A 21,393-nucleotide genomic window follows, 5' to 3' on the forward strand; every position below is an offset into this window, starting at 1 on the left:
CCCCACGCCCCCTTTGACGGAGTCGGGCCAACCTCGCCAAATTTGAAAAGGCATCCGGGGCTGAGTGTGCGCCCTGGGAGCATCGAGCCGCGCTGGCCCCGGACCCCCTGCGCGGGCAGCAGCCGCAGCCGCCGGGGCTCGGCTTGCCGAGGGTCGGGGCTTCCCTTTGGCAGGCGGAGCGGCCATCCCCTGTGCCCGGCACCCCCGCCCCTGCTCCCCGCTCCCGGGGCTCCTCCGTGCCGCGGGATCCCGCCGTGACCCCGGCCGGGGGAGCGCGGTGTGGCCCTGCGCCTGCCGTGCGGTGTGAGAGGGAAGGGGGAGGCGGTAGGAAAACCCCGTCCTTGCAAAAATGCAGCTCGCTCTTTTCTTGTCCTGGTGCTGCTGCCTGCACGGATGCGCGCTGGGCACTGGCTTCCTCTATCAATTCCCAGCATCAACCTTGCAGCACAACTACCCAGAGCAGAGCTCCGGCTCGCCGGGCAGCGGCTTCGCCAGTCGCCGGTGAGTAAGAGCGGGTCCGCCTCCGGGCCGGGAGGCTGCGCCCCGCCGGTGGCCCCGGGGACAAACGGGGCAGCGGTGCCTCGGAGGGTGCAGGGGGTGCTGGGCTGCTGCCCCTCGGCCAGCCGGGCTGGGCTGGGCTGCCCGCATCCTCGGCGGGGTGCGGGACGCTCCCTACCTGCCCGCAGCAGTGTCCGCCTCCTGGGGGATCGAGGAGCTGAGCCTGGGTAAATGACACCCGCAGAGTGTCCCCAGCCCCGCGGGGAGGGGAAGGGGCTTTGCGGGGCTGAGCGTCCCCGCGCAATGCGCGGCCGGAGCAGGAAAACCTCCTGAGCCGGGACACGAGGGATGCCGGCAGAGGGAACTGTTATAGCCCTCGGCTGCGAGGAGAAACTTGTTCAGCTCAACAAAGGAAAGCCCTTAATTGCAGATCTTTCTTCAAGAGCTGCAACTTCCAAGTAGCTGTTTAAAACTAAACCTCCCGCTTTTCTCCTCTCGCCCCACCCCAACCCCAATTTCTTATAAACTTAATATAAATCAGGTTTGATTTACTGTATCTTACTGCTTCAGTAGAGCAAACAATTTAGGCTTCTCCCCCTCCCCTCTGTTTTCTCTGGGTATTTCTCTAGAGGTGAAACAGCTGTTCAGATGAATGAGCTGCACTGTATAAAGCAAGAGAGTGGCTTAACCTGATTCCAGTTGTTCTTGAATTTCACTTTTTTTCTTTTTTTTCCCCCTTGTCATTCCCTTAAGTGGGGATTTGAGATTTAATATTCAAGGCTCGTCCATCCTGTCTCTACCTCTTTTCCTCCTCCCTTGCTAATACCTAGTCTGCGTGAGTTGTGCTGCTGTGGAGGAGGGCTTCTGTTAGCCCGGCTGACTTGGGCTGGGGTTTGGGAAAAGGCTCGGACTCTGTGGATTTCCGTGGCGGATCGGACGCGCAGGGGCGGCACCAGCCCTGTGCCTTGCACGGGGCTCGCATATGGTGCGGATTTCCCCCCGGGGGGAGGTGGCTTTGTCCGCTGCGCTGTCAGACAGCCCTGGGGCTGCAGGGGGTGTGATGTTAAACTACAGCAACTGTCAAAGGGTTTGAAACGGCAGAAAATTATAGGAGAGTAATGGGATAAACCTATCCCAGCTGGATCTCTTCCAAGGTACCCCCTTCCCAAAGCATGAGCAGCAATGAGAACCACATGTCATTTGTCTTACATATCTATTAGCCTGCAGATCTTTGTTCAGAGCTACCACACTTACATGAGTGTGGACTCTGCTCACCAAAGACTTTCCCCAGCTCCCACTCTTGCACAGCTTTCCTATGCCTCAATGGTTTGGATAGCTGATGCTTTGTCAGGGGAATGTGTCTCTCTCCAAGTCTATAAAGTGTTTTGTAAAACCACATAAACCTGATCTAAACAATGATGCTGGGGAAAGCTGGTAGATTTTTTAGATTTATTTTTTATGTCTGATGGAACTTTGCCCTGGGAGACTCTCCCATTCTAGTTTAATATAGAGGGGGAAGTAAAATACTGAAGGGAGGAAAAAATCACCAGTGGATGTTGTGAAAGAAAAATTCAAGTGCTCAGTTAAATATCGCACGTTGAAGCAATCTTTGTATGTTTAATTTCCCCTTGAGTGGTGAAGTTTTGTTGTTGGCAAATGTCTAACAGCTTCACTTTCTGATGGGAAAATCAGTGTGGGAAAACTTTCCCCAGCCACAGTGTTGGACTTTTGAGGGAAGTCTCCTGCTGGGTGCAGCTTCAGGTTGGGATAGCTGGACTTTTCTGGGTTTGATATGGTCCATGATAGGAGTGAGGCTTTTTGCTCTGAGTTTGACATTGATATTGATCTATAGGGGTGCAAAGCCTTTTTTAAAGGACTGATCAGAGTAGTATAGATGGGTTTTTATGTTGTTCAGTGTCCCTTTTGCCATTGAAACAGGGGATCTTGGTAGCACCTGAATTATGTGAAGCAACAGCAGCTCCACCACAATGAAACTTTCTGGCCTCTGCTTTGGAGAGGCTGTGGAGGAGACAAGATGGTGGGAAGGTGACTGCTTTATACAGTGGCCATATAGTGGTATTAATGGCACTATATTGCCATTCCCACTTTCTCTTCTTCAACCTTCCCAGTGTGTGTGCTTTGTCCAGTGACTTCTGGCACTTTTCTGAGTCAAAAATAATCAGGGACAGAGCCTTGAAAGTTCCTGCTGCAGCTCCAGGTGTTGGTACATTGCAGCACACATTGATGGGATGCCTTACAGTGGACAGGTTTCCTTGATACAGGACACACCATCTTTCTGCAGTTGTCTTTTGATCAACAAATGATAGAGCTGTTTGTGAATCTGCTATCAATTTTCTAAAAGTTAACTTGTCATAAGAGTTTTATTTCTCCAAGGGGAGAAGTTTCTGGAGTCCTTTGTGCTGATACAGCCCTTGGTATCTAGGTTGCAGGCTGGCTTAGAGATGGGCTCCTGAAGCTGTGAGGACTGCTAACCATGTTTCCTGCCAAAAAAATAAGGCCCTGAGCACTGTAAAAACTTTGGGGTGGTGGTGAAGGGAAATTTGGAGGAAAAAATTACTGTTATTCACATTCTTCAAAGTGAAGCCATGGAATACTTGTTCTAGAGTAATGATGTGTTCTTTGTTTCCCTATTTTTAATGAATATTCTAGCTTCTGGTTGGCTTCAGTTGACAGGTCTTGGTTATTAGACCAAAGAAACTTGCAGTCTATCTTTGCATGTGCTTGAATTGAACTTCTGATGTGCTGCCTGAAATCCAGGCAGCAGTGTCTGCTGGCATTGTATGGACTGCAACAGCCTCTCAATTTAGCTTGAAATTCCCATTCAGTGCATGCATTTTGAACTGTGTTAAGGCAATGAATGGGAAGTGGGCCTTACTGGAAGCATAAGAATGGAGGGGCTGCCTGCCAAGGAGAAATCTTCCTCCAAGCTCTGAGAAGCTTTGCTGACTGAGTTAAGGGAAGTTTGTTCCCATGCTGGAAGTAGCTCAGTTGTCAAGGAACACTGCCTCTGTGTTAGTTGTCTTTGGGGTTGGTGTTCTCCCAACTCCTCATTCTATTTTCTTGTACTTTCTAATTAGTCACACATTGAGTCCTTGTGAACTTAATTGTGGGAGTCTGAAACTTCTGAGAATAGATGCAGGGCTTAGACCAGAAACCTCTTTGGATGAGACTTGGAGGTGGCTGATAGAAAATCCCAAAACATGAACCCAAAAGCAATGTAGGATGATAATTTTTTCACTGGGATCATTACAGTACCATCACAAAAGCCCTCTGGGGTGGATGCAAGTCCAGCTGTGGCAGTGAGGTCTTCAAAACACTCCTCAGCCTAAAAGCCTGTTAATGAACATTAGAACCATGATGTTACAACTAACAGGGCTGTACAAAAAGGTATTCTTATCCACATTCTACTGATAATTGCACATTTGGTCACAATAATTCCCAGTGATGCCTACAGCAGTGATGTTTCTTGAGGATGGATATGGAGAGGAAAGCAATATCTGATAGGTGTAAGTAATTTATTGCAATATTTATTTGGCAGAGGCTTTGACATGGAAGCCCAGGTGGCCTTTGGTCATTTCATGTTGTGACTCAGAGCACAGCCCAGGAGAGTGAGACCTGGGTCCGAGATGCTCCTCTGCCAATGGTTTACTCCATATCAGGGGGCAAATCCCTTTGCCATGGATTCCATGGAATAGTTAAACAGGCTCTGTGAGCTGCTTTGATGTGGGAATGATACTTAAACAGACATCAGCTTTCCAGTACTGCAGCTGAGAAACCCAAAGTGTTGGTGCTTGAAATATGTTGTCAATTATTCCTTGAGGCTCCCAGTTTCCTGACAGGTCACTTGGATGTCTGTCTCTCAAGATCAAGATGTCTGTGTGGACCTCTTGTAGGCAGATGTGTTCTGTCCAGAATAACTGCCTGTGTTGTGTCTGGCCCTACAGCTCCATCTGTGCTGGGCTGGAAATGACCCTCCTCAGCACAACTGCACTGAAATGTAGCAACCTCCAGCCTCTCAGGTGAGGTTTTAGTTCTTTTAAGTAACTGTGAGTGTCTTTATGTGATAGAAGCCTGTTCTTAATATTAAAAGGTCATCTATGAATAAGTATCCCTATTTATGTAGTCTGTCAGAATGCTTTCAGAGTTTTCCTGGTGGATTTTTATTAATTCTCTCTTCACTAGAGACAGATGACTTGAACTTTATTTCAGCCTCAAATCCTGAACCTCTCATGACTTTTAAGAGGGTGTGGAATATAAAACTATACATATTGGCCAAATGTGATTCTCTCTCCTTTTAGTGACAGGATCTTGCTCTCTGAGTCATTCTCTCCATCACCTAATTGTCTGCTCATTGCCTGAGGTCCCTGGTTTGCTCTGGACTGTGAGGATGTCAAGCAAACAAACTGGGATTTGTGTCACGCTGAGTCCTCTGCTCTAATTCTGCTTTGAAGTGCCCGACCCAGGTAACCAAGAGGTCAGAAGGTCTTGAGCTCATCACCAGCCCCTGGAACTCTCTGGTGTTTGTTCCCTGGGCTCTGCAGCCATATGATCTTCATCTGCCTCGTGGGGTTCAGGGCTGTGGCTTTGCAATGCAATTAGCAGTGGAGCCAATGGTAGGCTGAGGGTCTGGTGACACTGGAATGGCTTTGAAATACCAGATGTGATTGTAGCTACTGCAGTAAATTGTGTTCCTGTAGGAAATCTACTGTCCTGCCTTTCCAGCTGCTTGTGTGAAGAATTTCCCCTTAGGTAGGTTTCATTTACCAGCTCAAGGGGAAAAACAAAGGGAGCAGAAAGGCAAAACAATGGGTGCCAGTGAACTTGTGCTCCCTTTGGATAAATTAACAAATGTTTCTTTCAATAATCCTTATTTTTTAGTTTTCTCAAAGTTGAGCTTGTGAGGGTGCTAAAGTGCTGGTGGAAATAGGTTAGAAATGTCACAGCTTTGCTTGGGGAGTGGTTCTGTGACACTGGGATCACAGAATATTTACTTACATCTTAGTGTTGTTGGGCTGTGTCTTGATAAAAAGGGAAAATGAAGAATGGCTTTGAGATAATGATTAAGAACTGAAAGCAAAGATTGCTTTAGGTCTTCTGGGTCAGACTCATGGACCCTTTCCTGCAGCAGACCTCCAGCATGTCTGGAAATTTCACTGATTTATAAAGCATAGATGCCTTTCCTGTAGGATTATACAAAAATTCATCCAACTGCATTTCTGAAATATACACAAAGCTCTTGACTCACTTTTAATTAGGCAGATCTAGACAGTGCTTAATATACTTCCACTGAGGCATAATGTTTATTTAGAATCTTTGAGCATGCAGCCAGACTGTGCCAACTTAGATACCATAAGGATTCTGTTGAGGGTAGTAGCTGCAAATTAGAAAAGAGGCAAATACTACTAATTTGGTTGCTGTCCTACATTTCTCATCTTTTTATATAGCTGAATAATACTAAATCTCTTGCTTAATGTAAATATGCACAATGTAGCACTTATTTGAATTAGAGTCCTTAATACTGCAGAAACCAGCAAGAGTAGGAGCTGTCTTATTGTTCCTTGCCTCCTTTTGTTTGGAGAAATGTTGTTTGTTGATGTGTAATTTATTACATGGTTTAGGTGCTTTGGCTGCTTTTGACAAGTAATGTTTTCCTCCCCTTGGAACTGAACAGATGTGTGAGGAGTATGTTTGGGTGAAAGTGTCGCCTGTAATGTTTAGGCCTTGCTGTTTGAAAATAGCTGAATCTTTCGGGGACGACCAACAAATAGGAAACTATTTCAGATTTCAGACTCCTTTTCCACTTCTAAAGCTGGGCAATCATATTTCTGGCAAAGAAAGAAGCCTCTTCTATCTGTCTAGAAATGGCTTTCACCCAGAGGCTCCCACAGTGGATGCCTCTGAGACAAAAGTTGAAGGCAATTTCTCAATGTTTCATGTGTGGAACAGGTCAATCTCCTCTTCCATATTGATGTGGTTTATCTGGGAAAGAGACTCTGCTACTCAAAATCATAGTAGCTGATTTGGAAACTGAGAAGAGATGCAATCTGTGAGATTCTCTTATTCAGGACTCTTCCCTTTGCCTCTGTGGTTTGCTTTGTGTCTCCTATCCATCCTCCCAGAGCTGAGTAAGGCTGTTCTTATCCAGCCACCTGCCTTTGTGCTGAGCAAACAAACCATCTGTCAAAACATTAAAGCTAAAGTGAGGTACCACTGCATAGAAGGGACCAATTCATGTCCAATATTGACATCAGGTTATGTAGTCAGATGTCTTTTTAATAAATTCCACTTTTTCTGCCCCTAGGAACTGGGTGGAAGTGATATTCTCTGCAGCATTTGTGCTGCATACAGGCATGTGTTTGCTCAGAGCATCTCAGAAATGCCAGTGCAGTGAAATCATGAGGCAGGGGAGTATTCCCTGGATGTGGTTGTGTAACCAAGTTAGACTGAGTCTGTAGAGTTAAGAACAGGTCCAGTTCTGTTTCTTCTGGATGTCCCCCCACCTCTTCTGTGTATATATGTGCACTCTGGAGAGGAGGTGTGTTTGTTGGACATCTTAATCTCTGATTTCCACTTTTTAATGGAATAAAAAGACCAAGGATGTGGAAAGAGTGTGCCTTGTAAAGGTAATGTAGGATGAGGTGTTTCAAGAAAGATGCCTGTTTCATGGAAGGACAGTTTTGGGGTGGACTGTGAGGAAGGGGGCACAGCAAATTCAGTCACAGGACCTGAGTACTGAGGTTCTTGGCCCTCTGTGTGAGAAATGGGAACAGGATGCCCCATCCCCTGTTGGATGTTAGAGCTGTTTAGAACTAAAAAAAGGCAGCTGCATAGGTGCTAAATGAACTAAATCCTCCTTTTGCCCTCTTGGGATGACCTGGTGAGATGGAGCTGCTCAGTTAAGTCACTACACAAAACCTTATTATTTTGTGCCTGGGCTCAACCAAACCTGCTTTTTCCCTGCAGGACTTTGCTTAGCTGCTCAGGAGTGTGGTGCTGGGAGCTCTGAGCCTGGCTGGAGCTGCTGTGCTGGGTGAGGGCAGGGGCAGAGGGGCTGGGGCTGGATGAGATCACGTCTCCACGCTGGGCTCCCCTTGCCCGCGGTGCCGGTGCTTGCTGGGGTGTGGCAGCCCCGAACGGAAGGGCAGACATTTCTTTTTGCTGTGTGCTGCTTAGCCCTTATTAAACTCAGATGTTTCTAACCCCTTCCTCCAGGCTCTCATTATTGCTGTAAACACAGCAGAGCACAGGGAGCTTTTTCAAATCCTCCTTTGAGGCAGCAATGGGTGACAGCTCTCCCCACATGAATTTAACACTTCAACCCAAGGGAGATTCTGCCTGTGTTTTCCCTAAAGAAAAAGACTTTTTCATCTGATGCCACTTCTCTTGTGCCTGCCTGGGGTTGCTTGACTTCCTGGCTTCCTTCTTGCCTGATTGTGTCTTGTGCTTCCCCAGAACCTGTCTGGTTTCTGCAACCCTGCACAGTGTTGGCTGTCTGGCTGCTTGTCTCATCACTGTATCTTGTTCAAATGTTGAGCTGTTTGCATTTTCAGTGGAAGTGAAAGCAACACCAGCTAAAATAAGGTTTCTGTTGCTGTGTTAAGATGAATCAAAAAGGCTCTCCTAGAAGAAACACCTAGATTTGCATGTCAGCAGGTCTGGATCTCAGCTGTACCTGTTCCAGATTTACTGTGTGCCTCTGACAGAAAATGATATTTCAGCTTTCTGTGGAGGGAGAAGGAAAGGAGAGACTGCCATGGTAACAGGATCTTAGATGCTCCCTACCTATGAACCACAGCTTCACCCAGCATGAGCTACTGTACCCCTGTGGGGGGACTTAGGAATCCTTGGTATCTCTGAATATAACCCACTAACTTTGAGGTAAATCCAGGCTATTTATAACCTCCCTGTATGCAGTTCTCCAAGGACTATATCCATTGCAAATCTACTTAGGAGTCTCAAATATCTGTCCATTTAATATAATTCTACTTTGAGCTGAGAAATTCTTGGCCCATTTGAGGTATCAGAGCTGCTTTGTGCATAGCATTGGCTTAGTAAAAGCTGTGTTCCTGCAAAATCTCTGATGGTCTCTGTCACATCATCTGTGTGACTTGTTCTTGTGACATTTGTGTCTCTAGTCTTGTGTTGTCCCTTGCTGTAAATTGAGCTAAAGAGCTCTTGACAGAGAGCCAGACAGAGCCAGGCTATGGCAGATGTTAGGAAGGTCATTGCCATTCTGATGCTGTATTTAGTCACTGGTGCTAAGTTTCCTTTTGGAAATTTAGGCTATCCTAAAGCACTTAAAGATGAGCTACCTTGCTGCAAGATTCTCAAAATCTGGTCCCTTGAGTCTATGGCTTGATTTAAACTGCCCTTCAAAAGTTTCTGCCATGTGGGGAGGCACAGGGAGCTTTTCTTAATTGTGATTCTGTATCTCCAAGAAAACACTGATTTAATTAGTGGTCACTGCAGATTTGAGGTGAACTTTCTATGCAGCTTTTAATAAACTTGGAGCTAAAATGGCAGTGCCCCTGAGAACTGAGCTGTCAGCTTGTGTCTGTCACTGGCACCAGCAGTACAGGACAGAGAAAATCTGATATGCTTAAGCTTCAGTATTTCAACATGGCAAACCCTGCTAACCTAAACACTGAGGGGGGAGCTGCATTCTTTGCTATGCCTAATCTCTGTATTTTGTTAAACATGCATTCCTGCCAGAACTTTATTGGACAGAACAATAGTGACCAGCTGGGCAAGTGACCCTGGCTTTTCTGGTCGGCAGAGGAATTCAGCATCTGAGAAGTTCAGATTCTCGTGTGCAGCTTAAAGTGATCTGGATTTAGTTGCTTTTAATTATTAGCTGGCTGATTCATAAGGCTTTGTTTTCCACCCTCTTTCCCAAGACAAAGACTGTTTCCTTAAATGCTCAATATATATTCTATAGAGCAGCACAGAGTCTGGGAACGGAGACTTGCAAGTTCTCTCTCTCTTTTCTTTCCCCTAAATAAAATGGGAATAGTAATACTTCCCTTCATGTAAAGGAGGGTTCTGGGGAGTATTTCATGAGGGTGTGGTTATATCTTAGAGGAAAAGCTACAAAATCCAAAGTACTGTACATGAATTTATGCTGAAGTTTATAATAAATCTATGAATGATAATACTTGGCTCTTGTATAAACTTCCACTCTTACAGAACAGAGGGCATTGTGCTCCCTGCTTACTGCACCTCTCTGAGTCTGAATGACTGAAATTGGTCTTTGGGAGTAAGCCTTTGCCTGAGCTCTGCAGAGAGGGATTAGTTTGAAGGGGATGCTGAGGGGTGGCAGAGGGAGGCGCTGAGCAGGGCAGGCTGGGTGATGGCACAGGCTGAGGGCTCTCCTGTCCCCAGGGTGGTTTTTGGGAGCCTGGCTGTGGGACAAACCTTTAGAAGCAGCTTTGAGCTCAGGGCACAAATACCTGTGGCAATGGGTGTGACCCATAGCACCAGCCTTGGAGCAAAGGCAGCTCTGGGCTGTGATGCTGCAAACTTCCCCTGCTCCCATCTGAAATACAGCAGAGAGCAAAAAGGCAAATTGGCTTTGTAGGATGTTAGAGTGCTTGGCTTAATGCTGCTGTAAATCAGCATAACCTGCAGCAAAAGCTACAGCCTCCCTGCAGTGTATTTCAGGATACAGCACTGAGCCAAAGGGTTTAAACTATCACACAGTAAAATGCTGTCTCTGGGGCAGCTGTTACTGGAAGTCACTAATGTATATCACAAATGATACAAAAATTTTGGATTACAGAGTGCTAGGAATTCTTAGGCTGTCAGCCTGTGGATAAGCTTTGAATGAGTGTGCATTGCAAGCAGAAATAATAGGATCTCATATTGCCAAGCACTAGAAAAATACTTGAGGCCTGATACTGTAATTAAAAGTCTGCTAAAACCCTTGCAAGACCTCTGCAACCAAACCCATTGTAAATTTATTGCAAGAACCACAGCAACATACTAATTTTCTTGGGTAATGTCCTTTGAAACAATCAAGCTCTCTAATTACGTCTGTCAGGCCTTGCCAAGTGGTTCTTGGCATCTGAACTAGAAGGTTTTCAAAGTAGCTTCTGCAAATGTCTGTGGAATTTTGCTGAAGGTAAACTTTCAGCTCCCAGGTACCATTTGGAGAAGCTGCTGCATAACTTTTAGGAAGGTTAGAGTGAAGCTGTATAGCTGTACAGTGGCTGGGAAGAGGGAGGAGAAAAATGTGAATGTGGAAATTATAGAAATCATCCCAGCTTCTCTCTTATATTGAATGCAGTTAGCAACTGGGCTGATTTGTTTTGGACATTTCAGCTGTGTCCTGGCTGAGCCTGGCAGTCATCTTGTGCTGCCTGTGTCTGGATGATGGATTGGTCTCAGCATCCCTGTGAAGCAAGGTTGGCTTTGCAGGGCACACTCCATGTGTGGGGTTGGTTTGGGGTTTTTTTTGTTGTCGTTTGGTTGGATTTTTTAACCAACCAGCCAAAAAACACTACCATGATGACCAACACCAAACCCCACACAAGCATTTGTTTGGAATCACACACTTCCCATGGGCTCGTGGCTCAAGTGTTGCCAGTAACAGCTGGATAGGTGAGCAGGCTGTTCCCATGGACATAATTCCAGCCAGGGGAACCAGTTCAAGAGTTGTTCTGTCACACTCTGCTCTGAGGTTCTACCAAACTTTTTGATTTGTGAATGAGAGTGGTTTCTAGTGAAACTCAAACCACTTTTTTTCTGCTGTGATGTGAGTCTGTCACAGCCATTTCATGTGATGTTCAGCACTGCAGTGTTCATATATCCCTCTACACCTCCTTAGAAATGGTTCAAGTGAATGCTGTGGCAATGGCAGCTGCTGGCTTTGCTTGCAGGGTGGCTCAGTCTGGCACCATCCTCTGCTGAGACAATGCATGGAAAGATTTCTCCAAACTGTGGTGAAAGTTGTAGAGGAAAACTCTTATGTATGTTTGTATGAAGGAGGAAAAACCACAAACAAGTTTGAGCTGTTGTGTGTGAAGGATGTTTGTGTACATACTTAGGGCAATAATAAACACAGATTATTGCTGTGTATCACTCACAGGTTTGCTGGTTTGCCCTCAGCCAGTAAAACAACAGTAAGATGTTCCCAAACTATGTAAAAGGTACCAGAAATACAGAATAACTGTCACCCTTTGGTAAAATTCAGGTCATAATTTCTTGTTTTAATCAAACTTTTATCTTGCATGCTATTTGTGTCACTCTTCATTCTCTGATGGCAGAAATGTGTGTAAATAGGAGAAGAGGAAAAAAAAAAGTTAATCTCTCTTTAATGGTTTTGCCTTGAATTTGCCCCAAGCTTTTGTCAGTATTGTGTGTTTAATGTATTTAGTGTCAGCCACTCCTTTGCACACATAGACCCTCTCACCAGTAACTCCAGGCATTCCCATTCCCAGCAGAAGGATGAGGGATGCCTGTGAAACCTTTGCATTAGGAGTTTGGTTCACTTGTGGGCATCAGGTTGAATTTTCACCAATTTGTGGTTAAAACACTTTAAGTTGTGGATTTTTGCACTTTGCCATGGTGGAGCAGTCAGGTTGTCCTGTCCTTTTGCATCGGCAGGCAACCTCTAACTTAAACCACCACCAAATAAACCCTGCAAATCCCCATCTAGAGGAGTTTGCTGTACAATTCTGCACAGAACAGGGCAGGAATTTTTCTGACCAAATGCCTGTATCTCCCTCAGACCTCCTGCTGTCCCCTCTCTTGCTCAGTGCTGCTTTCTCCCCATCCTGTTTCCCACGTGTCTTCTTGGGAATGTTTCAAGGCAGTGTTATCATTCCTAAGGAATCTACTGTGCATGCACAGCCTATGGAGGTTTTTTTTTTCTTCAGCTGTTATTACTTGGCCAAATCAAACCCATTTTCCACCTGGATACTGAAATGTAGATCTCCTCCCTTCCAAACAGAGGCTTCCAAAGCACTGAGGCACTAAAGCAGTTTCGTAGATTGCTCGAGAATTTTTTAATAATAGAGAAAGGTGTTAGTGTTTCCGTTCACAAGAGAAAGGCTTTCTTTTTTTTAAGCCCTTTTTATTTCTAATGAACAAACTGGGTTGCAGCAGGGTTTAAAAGGAGAATATAAATAATTGTTCTTGGCTAGAAATGAGGTATGGTGACTGCTTCCAGAACCAGTGAAAGCTTAGGAAGCTGTTTAAAAGCAGAAAAACCTTTTACATTGAAAATAGTTAGGTAGAGCACTTGGTTTCTTGCTGTCTCTTTACAGTCTGTCTGTAGACAGTTATCAAAGTGCAGTGGGTTCTGTGTGATTAAAACACACCATCTGCTGAAGAGTGAGTTTAGAGCTTGGTGAGGCAGCGCTGGGTGCTCACCAGCAGGGTTTGGGACTTGTGTGTGCAAGGAGCTGAGCTACAGCAAACCCTGTGGGTGATTTTTATGGCATTGGATGGGTGCAGCCAGGACAGTGTAAGAGTGGGAGTCTGGAGGAAGGTGAAAAGGAGGCTGCTGGTACAGCAGATTGTTGTGCCTGGAACTGCCTCATCCCAGCCATGCTGGAGTTGCAGGGAGGTTTCAATGAGGCCTCAGTGCAGAGGAGGCTCTTTGGAAGGGCTGGTCACTGGCAAGCAGGAGGTGCTTTAGAGCAATTCACTTCAATTACATGGGCTCTGGGAAGGACTGGCTTGAGAGGGAGGCAAGGAAGAGAAAGATGTGATAGACTAAAACCCATGGATGTCAACATGTGTTTGTAAAGGCTATTGCTATGCTGATAGTGGTTTTTAAGAGTTTTAGCCTGTGCAAGTTGGAATTTATTAACCTTAGAGCTACTGATACCTCCTCCTGCCTTAACTCAGCTCCTGATCCTGCTCTCAATATGCCCTTGGATCAAAACTGGCTCTTGTAAAGGGCAAACTCAGCTCTCTGATGACAGGACAGATCTCAGTTCTGATGTTCCTACTTCCCTACACATGAAACTCCCATGGGTGTGACTGGAACAATAGGATTATTTTCCAAATTATTTTTTATTGTAGTAACGCCCAGGACAGCCTTGTGCCAGACATGGCAGACATGGAATAAAAAAGTTTTCAATTTAAATAGCAAATTAACACACAGTCTTTGGGTTTTGTTTTTCAGGCTGATTAACACTTTGAATACCCAGGCAGAAAGGTTTTCCAAGGCTTTGTTTTCTCTGAACTGGGTCTTATGTGGCTCATCCTGGCAATCTTTGAGCTGGGCTGGGGGTAACAGCCTGATTTATCTACTGCACACAGCACAGATGACCTGGCACATTGGTAGAGCAGTTACTGGAGAAAAGTGCTTTGTTCTTGAGGTGCTGATGTGTTTGTGGGGTACAGCTGTCCCCAAAAGAATCTTCTTGGAGTCTTGCCTCAGGCCTGGTGCAGATGCTGCCTCCAGGTACCTGAGCGTCAGCTGCCTCACTGAACACAAGTGAGACATCCAAAATGTGAGACATTTGTGAGAGGCTAATGTGAGACATCCAAAAGGAAGAAGAGAAATTGTTCTTCTCCAAGCAAAAGAAGATGGATTTGTCTAGACTGGCCTATTGTTTCTAATCACCTCCTCCAGCACAGGAAACATTGGAAAACTGTGGGGTTTTCTTGCACTTGAGGAAAGGCTGAAACCATCATTTCCCTTGGTGGTTTCAGTGGGGTTGGTGTCAGGTCTGGCTCTTTGGCAGCCACCTGAACCAGGAGTGAGCTTGCACAGCTGCTGCAGCTTCACTCTGGAGGAGGTGCCTTTGGCCCATGAAATCCTGTTCCCAACAGGGATGGCAACCACATGGTAGGTACTACTTAGAAATGTCTGCTTGTAGTCCCTTGTACACCAGAGCCCACAAATTCCTTTACAAGTTGCTGACAAAATTCAAGACCTAGACTGAAAAAATTGTAATGTGCCACAGGAAAAGAGAAATGGGCAGCTGGAAGAAGTGTTGCTAGAAGAGTTGTGGGTTCAGTTTACCTCCCACAGCTGTTTGTGCAGGTATTTCCAGTTGCACCTTAAGACCTGTGAATCTGAAGCTAAAACTTTAATCTGATTTTTGATACCTTTTGAGGCTCTGACAGTTGAAAACATAAGGAAAACACATCAGTATTGCCCTAAAGAGAAAGCAATGTGCTGATCTCTTTCAATACAATTTTTTGTTTGTTTCTAACTGTCAAAAGGTTGTACCTTCTCCAGTAGCAGCAATATCTCAACTGTTCAGCTCCAGGAAAAACCCAAAACATGCATGTTACATGAGCACATTAACATCATGCTATAGTAGGAAGCTTCATCATGCCATCCTAATTTTTTTTTTTTATAGACTCAACACTGTCCTTTTGACACTGCCTTTTGTTCTTGCTGTAGTTTGTGGTTTTTGGTGCCAGTATAATGTTAATGAAAAACACTGCTTCATTTAGGCCAAGTGCCTGTGTTCCTGTCATGCATGTGGCATTCATTGCTGCTGGTAAGTGCTGGGAGTTTGGCACCAGAGGGCTGAATGGGAGGCACAAAGATGCTCTGTTTTCTGTGCAGAGCTCTATAAGCAAAAAAACAAAACAAATTTGGGAGTAGGCCCTGTCCAATCCCTGCAGATTGGCTGGTGGTGCAGATAGAGGCTTTGCAGGGCAAAGGGTGGGATTTAAGGGGATGCTGGAACCAGCAGGAGCCTGATTTGTCCCTTTTGGAGGACTGAATTGTGCAAAGTGTTTTGTTACAAGGGGAATTAAAGACAGCCATGGGCACTGCCTTTGTGGTTGGTGGAGGAGCAGCTGTAGCCACAACAGGAGCAGTAGTAAAGCACAGGATGATCTGACAGGATCAGCGACTCCTTAAACTGCTTTTCTTTCTGCAAAGGTTTTGAGGACAAGCAAGTGTGTGTCAGTGCCCTGTTCTTCTACTTAAAATTCACACTCTACCTCTTGCTAAATCAAATTTAGAATTTAATTCTAAATGAATTTTTCTAAACTCGGGTGTACTGTCTTTTATCAAAGTTAGTCTGGTGCTATTAATGAGGATCAGGGTCACTGTCCTCAGCCTAACCAGTTCTAGATCAGCCCCTCAGAGGACACAGACCAGTACCAAATGTAGACTTTGACCACAGGGATCTGTTTCAGACAAACAGTTGTGTGCCAAATCTCTACTGCCAAATCCCAGCTCTCTACTTTCAATCCAGGTCTTAAGGATTCTTTTCCTGTGATCCCACCCCTCTTTTCAAGGTTAGGCTTTTTAGGAATGAACAAACCAGTTCTGTGGATCTATTCTCAGTATGGAGGTGTTAGACCTAGCTACAGCCATGTTATCCAGCTGTGCACAAATGTTTAGACTCAGGTTCTTCTTTTGAAAGGCTCTAATTCAAGCAGCTTTTAATGTTGCAAAAATGACATACTTGGTTGTAATTGTGCATGATTTCCATGCAGCATGGATATCAAATGCCAAATTCCATCAAGTCAGTCTAATTTAACAAAGACAGATTCCATGGATATTTTTGTACATTTCCTCTTTCCTCCCTCTGTGAACACTGGAAACTACTGTCTTCTCATTGATTGTGATAAGCTCATGGGAGGGAGCAGCAAAACACTGCAGTGTGTAAAAGAATGTCTGTAAAAGCAAAGAACTTCAAAGGGGTGAAGCCCCCTTTTATTTCTGAGCATTCAGTCATGGACTAACTTCTTTCATTTCACTGCTGAAGGTAATTATGGTTCAGGTCAACCATATTTATGGTTTGATTCAGTTGGAACATGTCACTGGCAAACTGAGAGATGGGTACTGGGTGTGAATCAGAGGGACTTGATGCTTGATGAATGTTCCTTGTGCCCTCTGCCCTTACACACACACACAAACAGGTATGTAGCCTCACTGGGATTTTTGAATGTGATCAATGTGTTTCTGATACTCCCTGCCTGATCAACACTTAAATCTTTATCTCTCTCTGTTCTATCCTTCATTAATATCAGTGCTGATGCTCTACAAGTGGACCAAGGATGTGGAACACGTGAGTGTTCTTATTTGCAGCAGCTGGCAGGTGCCTAGTGAATGAGTTTGAAAGTTTGAAGAGAAAATTAATGTTCTCATGGCTGAAGGAGCTGAATGTGGCTCTGGGAGCTGGATCTCTCCTTGTCTCTGAAGAAGAGTTGCACACATGTTCCTTGGTATTTAGCTATGCTGCTTCTAGGTGTTTAATAATCCCAATAGGGAGAGGTTTTCCCTTAGCCCCTGTAACTTCAGAGGCTGCAGGAGGATAAGGTAAAATCTTGTGCCCTTTCCTATGGATTGAAGCAAGCTCAGCCCTCAAGGTAGTGCTTTTTGGAGGGTCACCCCTGCATAAAACAAAGCAAGGAAAGCACAGTTAAATGTGCTTGGCTGCAGAACTTGCTGAAGACTGAGACTGAAGCTCTTGTGCAGACTGAACCGTGTTTTCCTCCCCAGGTAAAGGTTCCTCTAGGACTAAACTCCCTCCAGCAGGCTCTGATAATGCACTTTGTGTGGGAAAACTTTAGGCTGTTATTGGCAAGTGAGTATTTGAAGTGCACAAAGCACAGAACATATTGCCCCCCCGGGGAAGGGTTATGCTATTGGGAGGTTCCTAGATAAATTGTCCCATCTTACTCTGCTAGCCAGAACTTATTTTTATGGCCACTTTGTTCAGACTCTTATTGTGGGGGTGGAGTGGTGGTGTGTGCAGAGAGATTGGAGTTCCTTCCAACCTTTGTCTGACCAACAGAGCAGAGTGGGAGACCTGGAACTTGTTTTATTCTTGTTCGTGCCTCTGGCTCTCTGCTGCTTCAAATGGCTGCTGCTGTCTGGCTTCAGAAACACCAGCAGCTTTCCAGTTTTATTCCTTTCCCAAAATGAATGGGCTGTTACAGAGATTTCTCTCCCTTTTTTTGCAGGAGTCAGGGTAACCTCTATTAGTGACTCTGAAGTGCTCAGTGGGAGTAAGGCATGCGTAAAACATCAATATTGACAGCAAGATTACTGTGGCTTGTCGTGGCTTCTGACTTGCAGGCCTCTTAAAACTTTGTAATGGAGGAGCAGAATCTGCTTTGAACTGAACCCTGCCTTGATAAGCTTGTGTACAGCCAGCCCCTCACCCCTGCCAGGTGGTCTTTTCATGGGTTTCTTAGCAAAGGTCCATCTATCTATAGGCAATCCTGAATCAATCCATCACCGCTGAATGTTCCAATAATGTGGAGACTGCTGGTTACAATTGAATTTTGTGGCTGGACAATGAGCTGGATGACAGCCTTGATCCTAAAACCTGGTTACCTGGGGAGAGCATGAATACAGCCAAGAACAGGGGAAACTTAAGCCCAGCTTGGCTTTTATCTGAGCTTTCCAGTAACATGTGATGGGATAGTTTCCTCTTTAGCCAGGTCACAGCAGTAAAGAGTGACCTGGTCCCAGCCAACTGAATTAGCTGCTAAACTTGATCCTGATGAGAGTCAAAGCACATTCAGGGAGGTGTGTATTTGTGAATAAGAAAGGAATAATGTAATTTTATAGAAGTGGATGGTTCAGGAAGAGATAACCCAGACAGCCTGGCAGCCTTTGAATTTGGATTTCTTAGAATGTAGAGGGCAACTTCTGCTCCTGGCCTCAAGGGAATATATAAATAGCTAACCCCTCCTAAAGCTGGGCTGCAGCACACAGTGTATGGATTGCTGTTCTGGCAGAGCAAATGGGATGCTGTACTATTTACACAGAGAAAAGGGCACAGTTTGCTTTCATTGAGTCAGAACAGCAACTTTTTCCCAGTGAAAGTCAGTGACCTTCTGATTTTATTGAAATTCCTTGCTAGGATTGCAGGGAAATTGATAGCTCCAGTGAAAAATGTTATGAGGAAACTTGGGGAAATCTACCTAGCTATCAAAACACTCCTACTGTTTTCTGTGCCCTAAGTGTTGATCTCTGCTAAGTATAACACACAGTGTGTTATCCTTATGGAAACAAAAAGATAATTCAGTGCAGTTGTTTACACAGGACAAAGCTTTAGGGCAAATCACAAGCATCAGAAATGCCAACCTTTCTGAGAGACTTCTGTGATATTTATTGAGTGGGGAGGGTCAGTTTGTGCCCAAACACATGGAACAGGTGCTGATGAAACCATCCTGTATATTAAATGTTCTCCCACTCTCAGAAAGAATTCTCTTCCTTCTGGCTTGTCCAATTAACTCTTTACCAAACCCATACCAAATCTCCATTTCAGTGAGCTCTACAACAGGCTTTGTGCAGAGCCCAGCTGGGGGGATTGTTTCTGCTGGAAGCAGTTCTGAGCTGGTGGGAGCACGGTGTGCTGGGAGACCACTGATTTCAGGAGCTGGAGCTGTGTCCTTCAGCCCAGTGAGAGCATCAGCTCCTGTGGGGGAGGTGGTGCCTGCTGTAGGTCTGTCCCTAGCAGGGCAGGCAGCCCTGGGTCTGTGTGTGGTGCTGAACTGTCACCTCTCTGAAAGAGGTGATTAGGCAGGAATGCAGCCACTTCCATTCCTGAGCTGCACAGTCCTGATTCACCAGCCCTTGCTGGGTCCTGCTCAGTTCAGCCCAGTGGTTCTGACACTGCTCACTTTGTCATCTCTTCTCCAGTGAAATGCAGCCAGATAACAGCCAGGGGGCTTTTCTCTTGTGAACACCTGGAATGTCCTCCAGGGACACCCCAGGACAAAGAGAAGCTTGGAAAAAGTGAGCAGGTTGGACTAGGAAAGAAGCAAACACTGCTTTTGGGGATGGATCTGTGTGTTGTGGTGTGAGTGGATGGATGGATGGATGGAGACCTCCCTTATGCACCCTGTGGGCTTCGGGAACACTGTGCAAATCCCAGTGGTGAGAAGGGAGGGAAGATGAAGTTTCCTGTCAGTGTCTTCCCATCCATGAAATGATTGCTCTAACTATGCCATCCAGGAATGAAGCTTTGATATGTGACTGTGTTGCTCTTCTGGACATTCTGTATTTTAGCTTGGTTATAAGTTACCTCATACTTCTCCACCTTCTGCAGTCCCTTTTCTCTTTCACTGTTGGATGCCAGGCTGTAAAAACATCCAGAATATCCAGGGGTCAACTGTGATTCCCAATAAACTTCTGTTGAGGGGTGTGGGAGGTTCAGAAAGTCATTGGGGTGCAGGTATGGCTTTGTCTGGTGTCTGCCTATGGAAGCAAACTGCACCTCCAGCTTTCTGAGTAAGCCTGGATGCCCTGTGTGATGCTCTCAGGCTGTTCCCCATGTGCTCTGGAAGGGGAGGATTTCTTGTGTCCTCCAGTGTCCAGGTGCCCAAAGCCATCCTTGCTTTTGCTAAGTCAGCAGAGAGCAGGCACCCCTCAGCATCTGCTGAGGGAGGGGGTCTGTTCAAGCTCCAAGCAGGAGTTTGCAGACTATCTCCAAATGGAAGCAAACTATTGATTTTGTTGTTCCATTTAGCCTGAAGGGTCCACAGCAACATCCTGAACCTCCACAGTGAATATGATTAGATATCTGCTGGCATCAACACCCCCATTCCCTCTGGAAAAACACATTGTCAGCTGGGATCAAGACATGAGATCTGGGTCTGTAGCCCCAGAAGGAAACTGTCTAAATCAGCAGCTTGCAGGCCATGATGTGCAGATCCTCTGTTGTCTGTGAAAGTCTTCCAAGAATTAAATAGGGTGTGAGAGGAGGGGGTGTTTGGAAACAGCTGGAGGAAATGGACCAAGTGAAACTCCTCTCTCTGAGCAAGGACCAGTTTCCTTGGGATGCTGCAGAACATCACACTAAATATGCTGGTGATGAGCATACATGAGATCCTAAAAGAGCTGCTGTTTGGATCATTTTGTTTTCTTGGTTGGAATATTCTTTCTGAATAAGCAGCAACATATTCTCTGCCATCCTGGATGCATGCCAGTAAAAGTCCTAAACCTTCCTTCCTTGCATCTGTGTATAATATAAAGGGTCATTTATAATCTCTGTAAGCCATGATGGGGCCTTTCATCACATTGTCTGAAGCCTGCTTGCATTCTGGAGGCTGTTCTTGCTGACTTTTGGCTTGCAAAGGGAAGTCTTGGGCTGGTTTTGTCTGTCTTTCTGTTGTAATCACTGTGCTATTTTATCTGCACTGAGTGCCAAGCTGGATGTCCTAATGCATCCTTGCCCATCTGTGTTCCTGGTTTTGTCTCACCTGCCTGCATGCCACAGTAAAAACCCCTAAAAGTTGTATTTGCAGGAAAATTATGCTATTTATGGGAAGCCAAGAGTGTGATGTACCTTTGTGAGTACCTTTGTAACCAAACCCTCTCTTCTGTTGGTAAAGAGAGAAGTTGGAGAGATGAGTGCTCACATTTGATCTCCCTGCTCGCCTGGGGTCCCCTCAGGTGTGCCCACAGTCCTGATCCCTGTTCATACACCACAGATCCCTGACAAATCTGAGATAAGTGGCTCTGAAAGACCTCCCTGTTCACCTGGGGTCACCTCAGGTGTGCCCACAGTGCCCCCTCCCTGCTGAGGAATCCAGGGGGGTTTCTGGTGAGCAGGAGCTGTGTCTCAGCTCACTGCAAGCTGAGCCCTGTCCCTGCTCTGAGCTGGTGGCAGTGGCACAGAGCCACCCCTCCCTGGGTGTCCCAGCCCTCCTGGCTGGCTGTAGCCCAAGGGTCAGCGAGCAGCCTGCTGGCCCCATGTGGTGCTGGCATCTGTGCCTCCTATTCATGGAGATGGGAGCTATCCAGAGAGCAGGGATTCCTGTGGAGATGGGAGGGGAATGCAAAAAGGGGAAAAAAAATAGCAACAAATGCTGTAGATGGTGTGTTCTGGGGAAACTGACAGACAGGAGGTGGTTCAGGGAAGGAGAAGGGGATGTGCAGGTGCATTGTCACATTGATTTTTGGTGTGCAGGGTTGGGGAGTCACTGTGGTGC

At 45.8% G+C, this 21,393-nt stretch overlaps 1 protein-coding gene across 1 annotated transcript in view; it reads left to right on the forward strand.

Annotated features, from left to right (window-relative positions):
* Nucleotides 1–349: 349 nt before the first annotated feature.
* Nucleotides 350–21,393, forward strand: part of COL26A1 (collagen type XXVI alpha 1 chain) — a 165,822-nt gene continuing 144,778 nt past the window's right edge. Inside the window, exon 1 of the mRNA XM_058037866.1 lies at nucleotides 350–501. Within this exon, the coding sequence (XP_057893849.1) occupies nucleotides 350–501 (152 nt within the window). The remainder of the gene's footprint in view (nucleotides 502–21,393) is intronic.

The sequence above is a fragment of the Melospiza georgiana genome, chromosome 19 (assembly GCF_028018845.1).
Source record: "Melospiza georgiana isolate bMelGeo1 chromosome 19, bMelGeo1.pri, whole genome shotgun sequence".
Classification (NCBI taxonomy): Eukaryota; Metazoa; Chordata; class Aves; order Passeriformes; family Passerellidae; genus Melospiza; species Melospiza georgiana.